This window comes from Ambystoma mexicanum, chromosome 6q (assembly GCF_040938575.1).
Source record: "Ambystoma mexicanum isolate Mex_15411 chromosome 6q, UKY_AmexF1_1, whole genome shotgun sequence".
In the NCBI taxonomy this organism is placed as follows: Eukaryota; Metazoa; Chordata; class Amphibia; order Caudata; family Ambystomatidae; genus Ambystoma; species Ambystoma mexicanum.
Window position 1 is genome coordinate 978,610,797 of NC_090937.1, and position 15,340 is coordinate 978,626,136.

Here is a 15,340-nt window from a genome sequence, read left to right on the forward strand (position 1 = left end):
AAAGAGCTGCATTGGGACTCTGCCCAGTATACATCAGAAGATCCATACCTGTTGAAGCGCCCATAACCGGACAACCCTGGGCAGCACCATACCCTATCAGACAGCTGTACCAGCCGCTGATACCAAACGAAGAGTACCTACAGACGGTCCATGAAGAGACCCAAAGAGCCCTAATGGAAGGTCAGTGGAAATGACTGAAGGGCCTGAACAGACTCGTGAATGAACAAAAGCAGCTATCAAAAATAGCACGCCAGTGCGAGTAACTACGAAAATAAATGTAATGGACACAGAGAAGAGACGATGTTAAAACGTGAGGAAACGTTGCTACGAGACAAGATGGGAGCAACCGACCAGTCAAACGTGTGGAAATAGGCTTGGAACGCAAGAGGCAAAAGAAACAATACTGCTTGCAATGCTTAGTAGAACATTAGAGCGGCAAGCGCCAACCATATATCTACCTGCGCGTAAAGTGCGCGCTGGTGGCTCTAGCTTCCCCACCCAAGCTGCCATACATTGAAACGCACTGCCACCCCATCTCAGACTGATTGAGTCACACATAGCCTTTCGTGAAGGCCATCAAAACCAGGCTCTTTGTCTAAAAGGCCTCCCAATGTGATTCTCCTTTTGCACTATTCCTGCTTCTGCATACCAATGTATATCTATGTGTATATCACTTTATACCACTGTACTTGTATGTTTATATCACTGTATATCTATGTGTAACTATGAGACCTATGGTCATCCACTCTGCTAATCACAAGTTCCTCTCACATTATGTAACAGCGCCTCGATGCCTCTTGGCTGCAAGTGCGCTTAACAAATGCAAATAAATAAATACCTCAATAAGGCACATTATACAAGTGCGACTCCATTTTGTAAAAGCAGAAATGTACCCAGGCTGCCAGAGGCCTGACAGGCCAAGTTTCGTAACCCAGCCAAAGGCAAGAGAAGGAGCGGAATCGAAACTCAACAAAGAGCGGCTCATGCCTAGGAAATCGAGGTCAACCAGAGAAAGGGAGGAGAGTGTCAGCTAACAAGACTCTAACTTCAGAGCATAGCAGCCTGCCTCATGAAGGTCAGGATAAGGGGGGCCCATGCAGGTGGCGAGGCTGAAACAGAATTAAATGCACTAAAAGCTGGAAACTGAACCAGATTCATGGTGAACTAACACGTGACCAGCCAGGCGTGAAGAAGTACCACCGCCTGATGTCATCCAGGACCCGAGGATGCCATAACTTTTCCTGATAAGAGGCTACAGTTTCGAGGCCATACCCAGCCAACTAATTGACACACAGCCCTAAGATACTGATTGATGGAAGGGAGGCAGGGTGAAACTTAGGACACCAGGCACATGGGTGTCCATTCTGCATGCCGCTAATTAAAATGGGGATTTATGTCTAGGGATGTAATCTGCCCAATCACAATGGACCAAGTTATCTGGAGTCCCATAGATGGTAGAACCAATAAGACGTCGTATTTGTAGTGACATCAATCACGTGTGGTGTAGTGGGATGGGCGTAGACGCCCACCCGATAAGAGTTATCCAATTTGCATGCCCTATTATCATATACAGATATAGCACCTATACTTAAGTTACCTTTCCTAACCAATTATATTGCATGTTGAGTTTTTGTAGAGTTAGACATCAATGATGACGAATATTGCCTATAAGAATTGCTGTTCAACTGAAGTTCGAGGAAGTCGTAGCAAGACAGGTGATCGCAATGCTGCTGATTTCCATTTGTTTCTCTGTTTGATGTACTTGTCATTAAACAGACTTCCCTTTGCCAATTTACTGAGTCCTCATTATTGAGTCGTGTTGGAGTAAGTGAATCCTGCACCCCCTGTCCTCACATGGTGCAGCTATCTTGTCTTACAAGTTCTAGAGGGTGAGCGCTGACCTATGGGCCCGTCAGTGAATTCCTCTCCTCCTGAACACTGGGAATTCTAAAAGAGGGGCAGAGAATCAATATAATAACCTGAGGTAGGTTGAGGCTCTAGGAATTGAACCTGCCTGTGCTAAGCTCCATTTGTATTGTGATTGTGAGTTCTAGCAAGATCACAGCAGTGGTTTTGGGGTTTAGCCTAAGCCCCAGTTTGGTAGGTAGAAGAAAAGGTCTTTTTACTCCCGGGTATCTCGTTTGGTTTATCCGAAATAATTGTTTCCAACACTGCGGTAAGTATGAAAAAAATTCGTTTATTTGGTGTTTTTCTTGTGTGGTTCATTCATAAGAAATATTTGTGTTTTGAGAAACACTTGTTAGAGACTTGCTGTCCAAGTTTGGTCAGCCGACACGTGTTTCGACCCAAAGGGTCTTCCTCAAGGCATGTACCGAAATACGTGTCGGCTGACCAAACTTGGACAGCAAGTCTCTAACAAGTGTTTCTTAAAACACAAATATTTGTTATGAATGAACCACACAAGAAAACACCAAATAAATGAATTTTTTCGTACTAACCGCAGTGTTGGAAACAATTATTTCTGATAAACCAAACGAGGTACCCGGGAGTAAAAATACCTTTTCTTCAATATAATAACCTGCATTTGGTTAGGGAGTGATGCTACAATGCAGAAGTAGGTTAGCCGATGGGAGCTATCCCTGAAGATGAAAGAAGGTTTGGAGGATTATTCGGGAATGTCTTGGTTCAAAACAATTCCATCAGATACTAGGTTACCACTCCAGACAATGATCACTCCATTCCTAGCTTTGATTCCATCCTGGTAAAAAATAGTGTCAATACTGGCTTTCTACAGTACATCAATGGCTTCAAAGTAAAGAATTGGGGCTGCAACAAAAATCCCTCAAAGTAATCACATTTCCTGGAAGAAAAGCTGATACATTAAATCACCTTTATATCACATGTCTGAAGGTAGCCTCAATAAGCAATGTTGTATTCTGCATATATAGAACATATAAGTGAAATCAGGAAAACACATTTTTTTGGCAGATGGCATTGGGTGGACAGGAGCATTTATTAAAATTCGCCATTTTGAGATAGACGGACATTTTAGGTATTTAAAAGTGTGCTAATACTTCCCTACTGATTCATATATAATTTGATTGAACTAAATTGAGGAAATGAACTAATGTATTATGTGGATTTTTCATGTTCTTTCTAGTGTTGTAAGTTATTATAAACCATATGATACTATAATGAATTAAAAAAGAATGACAACTATAACAGAATCGCTGCAAAGTCCGATTGTGTGGTTAGGCTGTAAAACATTCATTTACAGTCAGGTCCCTGGGTGGGAGGCAGAGGGGCTCTGCAGCACTGGAGTAAACCATCTGTGCCTTCCAGGAAAGGGGATTTGTATATGACCATTCTTCCTTCAAAGGGGGTAATATTCTCACAGCTCTAGAGACCTGGCTGGGCATTATACAAAGGCTGAATAATGCCCACGTGTCTTTCATTACCACCTAACTAGAGGAATTTAGGAGGTGGGTGGATATTACCTAGTTCAGCCCACCTGGCTGGTTTATCAGATTGCATTAACAAATGAGGAGCAGGACAGCCAATCACAGACTTCAGAATTAATTCCTTAACTCCTAGTACAGGACTGCTTTGGGACCGCCTTTAGAGCACTGCGCAGCCTGATCAGAGGACTGGCAATGATCACAGCAGGTTGAGGCTAGGGAGGGGCAGGAGAGGGCGGTGGCACTGCCGACACGGTCATGTTCTTATACAATGAGTGGCCTTAGAAACTTTCAGTAAGTAGCACCATTACCCCCTCCCCTCTTTCTTTCCTGCACCTAAGTTTAAGTTGATAGATTGGGGCAGGGCCAAAAACACCATTATTCATGATCAATATGGGTACTGCGAGAACTTTCTTCTCCTACCCTTCGCAGCATGCATTTAAGACTGAGGCCCCTACTTGTAGTCAAGTAGACGAAGGCCCTGAATACAGAAAGTTGCATTGAAAAGTGATTGTGGGCCAGTCCCATAGAAACAAAGAACTTGCTCAGTTGAGGACCACGGTGTGCTGTTACGCAGTGCTTACATAATGTATAAATGCAGTCCATGTCAAGTTACTGGTCGAAGTGTTTCGTGACTGTATGTTCAAGGGCTGCTAGGCAAACACATAAAATAGGACGAGAGTGAGCACACCGGTGCTCAGCTGGACAGACTGGGTGGGCACCGCCCGGCTTGGCAGGCTGCGCAGCATGCACTCCACCCTGGACCAGGATCCATTGTTCGGCTGTGCCTTTGTTCCAGTAATATTGCACATGATGTTGTAAACATCCACTGTTCTGATTGGAGCAGCTTTGAAGTTTGGTTTGAAATCTGAAAAAACACAGTAAAAATATATTGGTCTCTGAATGAAAAAAGCTGGACACTTTAGAGTAATACTGGGTTTCCCATCAGGTCAATTAAAAGTAACAAACGTGTATTGTGGCCTAAATCTTTGGTTATTAGATATACGTAAACATGTTGGGTATCGTTGTGCTTGTGGTGCTGGTCTGCGAATGTGTAGGTGTGTGCATGTTTTTGTGCATGCCTATGTTGGGGTGTGCACATGCTAGTGTGCAGGCGCTGGCATGTGTGGATTTTGAGGTCTGCATTGTCATGTGTGTTTTGGAGTGTGTTGGTTTTGGTGTTCGGACATGAACAGCGAGAAACAAAATCAAATGATATGTTAGTCAAGGAAGGCCTCAAACACGGATGATGAATTTTGATACATTAATGACACAAACGTTCTCTCTTCCATCCTTCCTCCCACCTTTCCGCTTCTCATCCCCACATTGTTCCGCTACACTTCCGTTTCTACCTCACTGAGTGGGCGGCTGCATGCAAGTTGGGATGCATAGCCTGCAGGCATCCTTCTGTTATCTACCAGCCAACTGCACGCCCCTGGCTGTGCCATTCACCAGGGGTGTTGCATGGTCTGGAAAGGATCTGGGGCTACGCTAATGTCGGGACTGTCGGGACTCAGGGCTAGTTAGCCTTTTGGTTGTAGCCCCTGAGCTTCTTTCCGGGGCTACCACCAAAACACCCGAGGCTATACGCCCCCACCCCCTAGAAACGCCACTGCCATTAGCTAAGATCCCACCCACTGTACACTGTAACCATGCATGCCCACTGCAATCTCCTTTCCCTGAGTGTTTAGTAGCAGCCGTAGGGAAAGAGGATATTTTTACACTCAACATGGCGCAACTGGCAAAATAAAATACATTATGTCACACTGTCTTTGTTTATTGTACTTGCTACCATCAATAAACAAAATGGGCCTGAGTCAAAAGGTGTTTTTCAATGGGATATACCCATTGAAAAACACTTTATGAATCAGGACCAATGTCTCCGGGTTGGACCGCTGCAGTGTTCTTTGAATCTGGAGATGCTTTTTCACTACTTTCAGAAGATGCACCAGTGAGAGTGGGCGGGGGATATTAGATATTCCTGAATTCGGGGTAGTGAGGTTGTAGGAGGCAGACTTATTTAGAATATGAGCACTATCCACTTTGGAGAAAAGCACCCGCAAAGCAAACAAGGGCAGACACTCACAAACATGACTTTCATACCCCTTCGAGATTGCCCTCCTCCCCAAAGCAGAAGACTTGCCATTGTGCCACATTGCTTGCATCTGCACAGTTCCTCTCTGGGAGCTGGCAAGAAGGGGACACCTGGTCTTCCACAGTCAAAACAGGAATTGCAGGCAACGATGAACAGTGCTGTTCATGTAGCTTCTCATGTAGCTTCGGTGTAGGAGCTGTTAGGAATGTTTTCCATTTATGTGTAATTGTCCCTCCAGTTGTGAACCCCCCCCCAACATTTTGCTTTTGTCTGACCAACCTAGCCTGACTTTTACCAGTGAAGCCCAGCCTTCTGCTGTACTTGCTGGGCTTTTGCTAATTTCGTTAAGGGGAAACTGACATGCCCTTCAGTAATGGGAGACTTTATTTCTATTAGTCTTTCACTTTACCATTTCTTGGTAACTTTTTATCAGTGCACAATGTATCTTCCAGTAGTACAGTGCGCTGGGGTCTCTTTCATTGTTAAGGCCCTAGACACCCTCAAAGGATTTTTGGTGAATGTACAAGTGTGCCCAGGACGGAGCTGGTGGCAGCTGTTATTTTTAAAGCATGTTTGACTCTTTTCAATGGTCCAAACTACATTTACTGCGTTTGCCCAGGACAGTGGCCAGTGCCTAAAATGACCCTGCTACGAGGTTCTTTGTTCTGTCCTTTGGCCATTTTGCCCCTTTGCTTTCCCCAGGTCGAGCAAACCCTGGAAATTCCTTATTTGGTCATGCAGACCCTGCGCAAACCGAAGCTTTCGCAGGTTTCTGCATGCCTTGTGTGTGTGCGCCGAGGATGTGGGCTGGACTGTCCAGTTCCAATACACATCCTGGGTGCCAGGATATCCGGTCTGCATGGATGACTGGGCCCACTGTGGTCCGCAATTGGTCCATGTCTGTGATGGTTCAATGTGAGCATATTTCCCATTGGTTGCCCTTAGTTTGATGCAAAGCAAACTTTGGATAAGAGAAGGCACCCTAAGCCCATTCCAGGTCGATCTTCTGAGTTCACACCAAACTTAGTAAAGGAGCCAAGCATCCTGAACTGAAGAAACAGATCTGTGGAACCGCTGGTGACCCGCTGGAAGGTTTGTCAAGGCCATGCTCCAACTAAGTGACATGCCATAATTTGGCCACCTCCTTAACCTCTCAGGGTGCTGACCTTCATCTTTCTTGTTCTGTTACCACCAGCATTGACCCTCCAAAAAACATCCATGTGTGAGGGGTCAAGTTAGGGGGCCTTTTGCTATTATCCCTCTTTGGTGCAATGGCCGCAGCAGCATCACAAGTGACCAATGTGCACCCGGGGAAGGAACATCTACATTGGAGAGTGTCCTGGGAGCAGGAGAACTCATACAAGTACATATCTCAAGGATGACTGTATGGCCATGCCATACTAAACCTGGGAGCAATGTACTGTACAGTGAGGACAACACTTTTTGAGTGCATTTTACAGCTCATTTTACACGTAAGTACCTTTCGTAAGTAAAAATGTACCCTTGTGCAACGGCACTTACAATGCATCATGTTTCGATCTGTTGTGAGAAACCTTCTGGGGCGGTCAACCAGCTCACCCGTTAAAGACATCTTTCATAATGCACTCCTTGTGCCCAGTTTAAAGGTCACATCTATTTGTGAAACACAGTCTTGTTTATTGAATTGAAATGTGGACATGTTGTAATGTTTTGGTTTTTTGAAGTGGCAAGCTTGCCACCTGATTTGCAAACGATGTTATGCAATATTTCGGAGCTGATCTATACTGCTGCTGCTGGAATTAATCATGCAATTATTTTAATAATTAGGATCCTGGTTTGGCATATGTTTTGTAGTAGAACTGGCAATAAAACCCCGCCACTCATGCAGGGGGTGGAGGGAGGGGCTCTAGATAGGAAAAGGAAACTTAATAAACCAATGGACCACAGTTGCCCCTGGTACAGCAGAGTGGTTATGCTGGAGGCATGTACCTCTGAGAATGGTTCATCCCAGTCTCTGGCTCAACAGCGTACTTCCTCCGGCCCAATCAGGTCGGTAGTGCAGATGGCGTCCATCCTGTCCGAGATGTACCAAGGCTATAGAGCTGAACCATTTCCTTACAATGCCTTGACAAATCGGAGTCAGGGCTGACAAAATGGCCCTGCTGACCGTGTGTGGAGAAGACCAAGCGGCTTGTAATCTATCTGCTGGAATGCTGGTATAGCCGGTGGACGTTATGGACTGGGGCATGCCCGCTGAGGGACCTAAAGGCATTGACCTATCGGCTCCAAGATGGCGTGCACCTTTACCGGCGTCCATGTTACAGTAGGGTGCATACCCACGAAGGGCAGGTGCAAATACCCCGAGGCCACTCGTTCCTAAATAATACTGAGGTGCTCCCTTCAAAACCTGTTACACACGTTCCCTTTATTAGCCGTATAGGGCGCGTGGACACACGCATGCAAAATACTGGTCAGATTGAAAGAGAACACATGTACATTTCTTGCCAAAGATGTCCTATTTCTATATTTCTAACCACTACGTTTACTGAATGGAATATTTTGCAGGAAGGCTTCGCATATAATGCACACATTCCGCTAAATCTTCCAATGACAGTGGAAGCAACAACATAACTATATTTAAAACAGCATATTTAAATGAAGTTGACTTGTTGGAAATTACTCCCAAAATGAAGAACTGAGTTTCTTTTCAGTTTCCACAAAATATGAAATAGGGGATGGTTTCCAATCTCTCCTAGTCTGTAATTGCAAACTATGAACGTTAACCATGTTAATATCAAAACCTAATCTGACCATGTGAAGACAATATACTAGAACAGGGGTCTGCAACCTGTGACTGATAGTTAGAACTACAACACCCAAGATCACCCACCATTCTCCAAGCCTACTAGGGCCGGTGGGAGATGCAGTCCAAAACATTTGGAGATCCCTGCACTGGAAGGAAGAGAAATCTGTAGAAGGAATACACTCATTGTGACATATCACAGACTAAAATCCCTCACCATTTCTACTTAAAAGACTTCCTTGTGCAATGCTTTCTTGAAGTCTTTTCACACGCATAGCTAAGTTGGCGAGGTCCTGCAGCTCAAATGCGATCGTTGCAGGTGCTATGCCCACAAACTCAGAAAGGCTGGCAGGGGGGGAAGGGTATTGTACACCAGATTGGTGGAGTGACCCTGGGAAATCTGATGCAGTTCCGAAGGTGAAATCTAGAGATCTGAGCTAACAATCAGAAAGACATATGTGTGACGTCCTCATTGTTCCCGACCCCCCTCGACCACAGACGAGCATAAAGGAAGGCATAGAAGTGGAAACTTTGATCTTTATCTGCCCTTGAATAGAACAGGTTATATTTAATGCTCTCCTGTAATGTAGGGAAGCCTTGCTCTAAGCGAACCAGAGAATGAAGCTATCCTCGAACACACTGTGTGTCACCCCGCATGTGTGCCTCACTAGGCTCTTCGTGTCTAGTAGGCCGGCTTGGCCATTCTTCATCCCTGCCTGTTGCATGTCCCAACGGCGTAAGGACTACATGGAAAGATTGACCGCTTTTCAGCATGGTCTCAAAATAAATAGGCCATTCCTACAATGCCGCTTAGTGTCATACACCGCTGTCGTTTTATCCAATCGTTCCAGTTGACACGCATCAAGAAATCTTCTTCGACGAGGCGCCAACAATTCAAAGTTCCACAAGGCGCGCACCCTATCCAGAGCATGCCTTGTCTACCGTATAGAACAGGGGTCCGAAGGGAATGCGGTTCATCCACCGTGCAAGAAGGGCCAATAGTCCACAGTTTGTGGACTAAAGCGAGTGCCCATCTATATCTAGGGGCCGCTTCATTCTCTGGAACCTTTCACGAGGTCTCACGGCAAGTCATGCTCTAGGTGAAGCCAGAAGGCATGCCACCTTTTTTGTGGTAAGAGAGAATTGTCCTTCCTGTCAGCCAAGGACGCACTGGAGAGAACATTGATCACATTTCCCCTGTTCCAAGAAATGTTTGCAGGTTCTCAACTGTTGCCATGTTCTTTGAGAATCCCAGAGGGGAACCAGCAGAGGAGCTATGTGAATATCCTAACATGAGTTCTACATGTATGCAGAAAATGGACATTCCTGTGCTCGCACTCCCAGGAGAAGTGTCCGGCATGTATCACATGCAGCAGGATATCCATGGGCAGCCAGGCTGGCAAGGGCAGTCCAGGAGGAGTGGCTTTCCACACGATTATGCCGCTAGACTGGGACTTGTTTTCAGTCAGCTTTACTAGGCAAGGAATGTGCTCAATGGCACCACAACTTCCTGGACCGTTTGGGCCCAATGTTAATTTTTAATAGAGGATGGGATGATTCAATATTTGAGAGGTTTCGGCCAGTAACTGAACAGAAAACGTTCTAGCCCCTGTGATGGAAAGAAACCCTTATATTCAGAGTTCCCCAGATTGCCCAAGCCCTGCGCAGGTCGCTGAGTGGCTGGAATCTTAGGGTGTCCCTCACAGTATTTTGCTAGCGGCCTCACTCATTTTATGACAATGGTTTAAGCATTGAGCCGGAGAAGTGAGAGATTTTGACGAGTGAAGACACGTGGCCGAAGGGGACATCCAAATGAGTGGCTAAGTCACTGATGGGTTGTCTTATCCTGGAATTGCAGGAAAGGGAGGGACACTGTAGTTTGGGGTGGACTGCCCTATTTGGGTTGCGACCAAGTGTGATCAGATAGTTTTCTCTCCTCTGTAATGCATGGCAAGTGGAAAGAAAACGTGACTTCTGGGGTTGCCCAGAGCAATGCCAGAGGTTTTGATCCGTTCAAAACCTTCCGTCCATCACTCCTCCATTTTGCACAAGAAGGAGGTCCCTAGTGGTCACTTTAATGTAAAGTAGATGGCAGGGGCAGTGACTTGCTCAGAATTGTCGGTCACTCGCCACCTTGCACACTAGGGCCCACAGTACTTTCTAATAACAGGGGCCCACCAAAGTGTTTTGTCCCTTGCCTTGCACACGTGCATTAGAAGACTAGTGTATAAGGCTGTGTACACGTGCCAAAGTGCAGGTTTTCATTGACACAGTAGGACCACTATAGATCCTATGCCAACAACTCCCTCTAGAGGCTGCAACAGGCGAAGCTATGCAAATTAGCATTATGTCTATGTATCCTAAGGCAACGACTCCCTCTAGCGGTGAAAACAGGTGAAGCTACTGCATCAGACAAACACACAGGGACAAACATACATGTGGCCTTTTATTATACTGTTAGATTTGATGAGATGAGGCAGATATGTGAACGCAGTTACCTTACACAGTTCATGAGTTCATGGGTTCTACCCAGAAGGGGCAGCGCTGCAGAATGGTTACCGATATACAGTGTAGGTTATAAGAGGAGCGAGAGTCGAGATTGGTTCAAAGGAAACGCGGATGAAGATGACTAAAAAGATAGAGGTTGGGCTGCCTGAGGCAGAAGAAGGCATGCAAAGGAGCCAGGAGGAGCAGCTGAGCAGTGATGCTTGAAGAATAATGAACTTTATCCGGGATCCGGAAAAGCAGTTTGGGCAATTCATATGGGGACGTACAAAGTCACAAGTTAACTTGGAGATGCTAAAAAGGGTGTTTTTTCATTGGCTTTCCATAGACCAGCCAAGAGCATGCTTTTGGTACAGATATCTGGAAATTATCGCGTTTGATTCTTGAGATTTTTGCATCCTAACCCTGACCCTGAACTTTTCATGTCACGCAACCTTTGAAAATCGCATCAGTCAAACTTGAGATATTCACTTCTTAAGAAAATAGCGTAGTGGGGGTTTGGGAAAATTGTTGTCTCAGACTTGTGAATATGAAAGGAAACGCTACAGGGAAAGACATCAATCGCCTGTGGCAAGAAAAGTGTGGGACTTGTTTGAAGACTGCATAGGAGATGACCATGGCGGCCTTTATTCTTGTTATACTAGATCTCTGGCTTGTGTACCAAGTCTCTCAGCAAATATTTATCCTGTTTATGTGAATACTCTCCATTCTAGATAAATAGATGATTCTAAGTCTGACAAACTACCTCCATTATCAATGGAACGTCTACAAACTTCTCAGGTGGGGCCAAGATCATCAAATACTATGATCAAAGATATTTGATAAAAAATATTATCTCTGAAAACCTTTTTGGCATTAGAACGGGCCCTTGGGCGGGAAAAAGACTCCGACTAGACTGGATGCTCTCTTGGTTTTTACTTTGGTTTCCCTCAAGGATGTTGACGAACATAAATGAATGGAAAGACTTGGTTTTATGGAACGATAATGAGATGATTCGATCCCTATGTGACCACAGATAATTTTTTTGTAGTGTTAAGTGATATGTGGTTTACCATAAACCTTAAACACTTATAAAAACACACAGGATCCAATACAATCATTACTTCATCAGAAAAACAAATTATCACAACAATGAATACAAATGATCTTTTACATTTGCTGCTATGCGGTCGATGGTTATGAAATGTTATCTTTTTTAAACCCAACTCTTTTGCTTTGGCCATTGGGTGTCGCTTAGACGCCATGTATACATTGAAACAGTTGCATTATTGCAATGAGGGAGAGGACATGTGAGGAGGGACACACATCTTGTGAGTGTTTGGCTCTTTATCCACCCACTGACCTGGCAATGCCATGCAAATCCCTAGGCCATTCACTCCCACTACCTGCCCAAAATGGATATATGTGAATACTGGGAGAAAATAAGTCATGAGCAGGAAAATGACGACCTTCTTTTCTCCACACATGTCACCACAATAATATGCGGGGGAGACCCCGAGCAGCTCCTCCTATACTCCCCTCATATTTCTATTACCGTAACCCACCGCCTCCCACATATAATTGCAGTGTAATGAGCAGTGCGAAATTCAGCATTTTTGTGTTCGTTATTTTCCTGTTCATTGTTTTGGTACGATGGCCCCAGAATAGAGCCTCCTGAGATCTCTTTCAGCTATCTCTATCAAGCCATACCATCCATCTTTGGCATGTTAGTGCTATTTCTAAGAGGTCTGGTGAGTGGTAAGGGCTTAACTGCAGCTGTAAATGTGATATTCAGACTATTTTCCAGCTGTGGCAATTTGTGGCCAGTTAGAAGTGCTTGGCAAATGTCTATCCCATGCCTACATAAAAACCAAAACAGTTGGCTTTGTCAATACTTGCTTGAACATTATTTTTCTGCTTGAAAACGTTCATGAATCGCCCCACATTTGGCATGGGTGTTGAACAAATTGGGTAAGCATTCATCAGCGAGAAAAAAAGATTCCAGAGGACAACATTTTTCATTTTCCTACGTAAAGTGGCATGCATCTTTATCTCCAGAATAGAGTCTAAACTATATGGTATGTGGCTAACATCACACATCTTACCTGGCCCATGCGCTAGGAAGAATCCCCGCATGTCCATGATTTCATTGTCGTAGCCGTGCCACCCATGCTGCCAGGCCTCCTTCACGCCAGTGCCATTGTTCCAGTAAGGGAGTAGTGCTTTACTCTGCAAAATGCAAACCGTGCTCATGAGACAGCAGCAGCTTTTTTTTATGAAACATCGCATACATAGCTCTTGAGTGGAAAACTGATTAGTGGCACGTTATTTGCATTGTCTAGCTTACTCTACTCTCTACTCTGTTTCCATTGCATTGCATAATGCAAAGATCATATTCCACTGGAATATTTTCAATCAACCATCATCTAAAATACATGTTTTTGTTTACAAGTCACAGGTGCAAAGAAACCCAATCAATTGATTCCAGATGCTGGTTGTCAGTTGCACCCAGTCACCTACACACCTTCTCGTAGCACACATGCACTACATGGTGTCTACCTTTACTCTTCCTTGCTCGCAGTACTGCTGCCCTCTGTGCTCCAGGTCTTTTTGAGAGTTACTGACTATTTTGCCTCCCCGTTGTCTTCTTCAACACTATTTTGAGTGTGGGCTATTAGGTGGCCCTTGCGCCACCTATAAGCTGTAACTATTTAATTAGAGTACAGATAGGGAGAAATAGCATACGAGGAGGGACACACAGCCTATAGGTGTTGTCCCGTTGTCTTCTTCAACACTATTTTGAGTGTGGGCTATTAGGTGGCCCTTGCGCCACCTATAAGCTCTAACTATTTAATTAGAGTACAGATAGGGAGAAATAGCATACGAGGAGGGACACACAGCCTATAGGTGTTGTCCCGTTGTCTTCTTCAACACTATTTTGAGTGTGGGCTATTAGGTGGCCCTTGCGCCACCTATAAGCTCTAACTATTTAATTAGAGTACAGATAGGGAGAAATAGCATACGAGGAGGGACACACAGCCTATAGGTGTTGTTTGGTTATTTGTCCACCCAATAACTAACCATGGCCATGCTAATCCCTATGGCCATCCCCATCCAGTTCCTGCCCTTCCCTTTCCAAAACCCCTCCTCATGGAAACAATTTGAGATTGCTTTAATCACGCCTTACCATCAAGCCGTGCACTCCAGTGCCTGCCAGTTTGTTTTCTTGATAAGTCTTCTGAGAGGTAATTAATTAATTCGAGCTGTACCCCACTACTGGTATAATTAAAATATCCTGCCTTCAGACAATTGATTTATAAGCGCTATTCATGTTATTCACTGGGCTGAACTGCCCCTTTTGGGGTGGGACCAAGCCTGATTTGCATATGATCTTTCCTCTTTTGTAATGGCTTGGCAGGTGAAGAACGATTCTATGGAGGGATTCCCAGAGCAATGCCATAGGTTAGGATTAACTCCAAACCTTCCAGCCATCACTCTTTTTTTTTTTTTGCTCCTGTCTTGGAGAGCCACGTGAGCACCTGGAGACTGACCTTGGGTAGTAGCAGTGCGCGGTATAAATCAACATAACATCAAATATATAGCAAGGCATACAATAAGTAGTGTAGCATAGCAATTTGCTATGCAGTTCTGTAGGTTTGCCAATTAAATTGGTAGTTGTGTAGCAAAGCTATTTAATGTTACCCTGTTCAATGAAAGCACAACTCGTCCTGAATTGTGCTCCTGCCCTCAGGGCTCCCTTTACCCTCTTTTTTCTGTTTGCTGCAAGTCCAAAGGGGCTAATGGAGAAAGAGTGCAGCAGGTATCCTCTCCTCCACTCTTAAGTGCCAAACACCTGTGTGGGAGTGCTAGGCGAGATTTTCTTTTCTTTTTCAAATAAGTGCAAACCAGATGTAATCTGGAGAATACTTTTATTAAGCAAACTAAATCCTGTCTGGCAAACACAGGTATGTGTTAACTTTATTTTTTTTAAGACAGTCATGCAATTCTATGCCTAATAACATGTAGTTGTCACATATGCATAGATACGGTATTGCTACTGTAAAACAATGCATTGTCTCCATGCTTTCCAGTAAAGTTTAGGTTTGTATATCTAAATCTCATAATGTGACCTATATTTCATTTTGTTGGGGAAGATGATGAGTGAACGCTTTTGAAAATGTACATGACCACATTCTTTTGATGGTAAACCTAGTTCTTTCTGTAACCTGCTGGTTGCATACATCTGTGCAACTGGTGCTCAACCCATGATCTGATCCTATACTCCTTGACATTCTATCTTATCAACCTGGTGTTTTAAATCAGCAACCCTGAAAGTGAGATGGCCGCAAACTACAATATTCCACCTAGTTTGCTCAGTTCTCTGCGTGCTATGCCATCCAAGCTGTTCAGTCTGTTACTTTCTTTTCTCTTACATAATGAATACACAAAGCTAACTACATGTTAACACAAAGTAGTGATGAATAGTTCCATCCAGTCCGTACATCTGCAGCTCTACTGCACTACAATACACTGTAATTAGCCTCCAGAGTTTGCTTTGGT

At 44.4% G+C, this 15,340-nt stretch overlaps 1 protein-coding gene across 1 annotated transcript in view; it reads right to left on the minus strand.

The window, feature by feature from the left end:
- Positions 1 to 2,837: 2,837 nt before the first annotated feature.
- ENPP6 (ectonucleotide pyrophosphatase/phosphodiesterase 6) overlaps positions 2,838 to 15,340 on the minus strand; it is a 490,209-nt gene continuing 477,706 nt past the window's right edge. The window contains exons 7-8 of the mRNA XM_069631484.1: positions 12,886 to 13,009; positions 2,838 to 4,287 (exon numbers count right to left, since the gene is read on the minus strand). Of these exons, the coding sequence (XP_069487585.1) occupies positions 4,073 to 4,287; positions 12,886 to 13,009 (339 nt within the window). The 3' untranslated portion in view covers positions 2,838 to 4,072. The remainder of the gene's footprint in view (positions 4,288 to 12,885; positions 13,010 to 15,340) is intronic.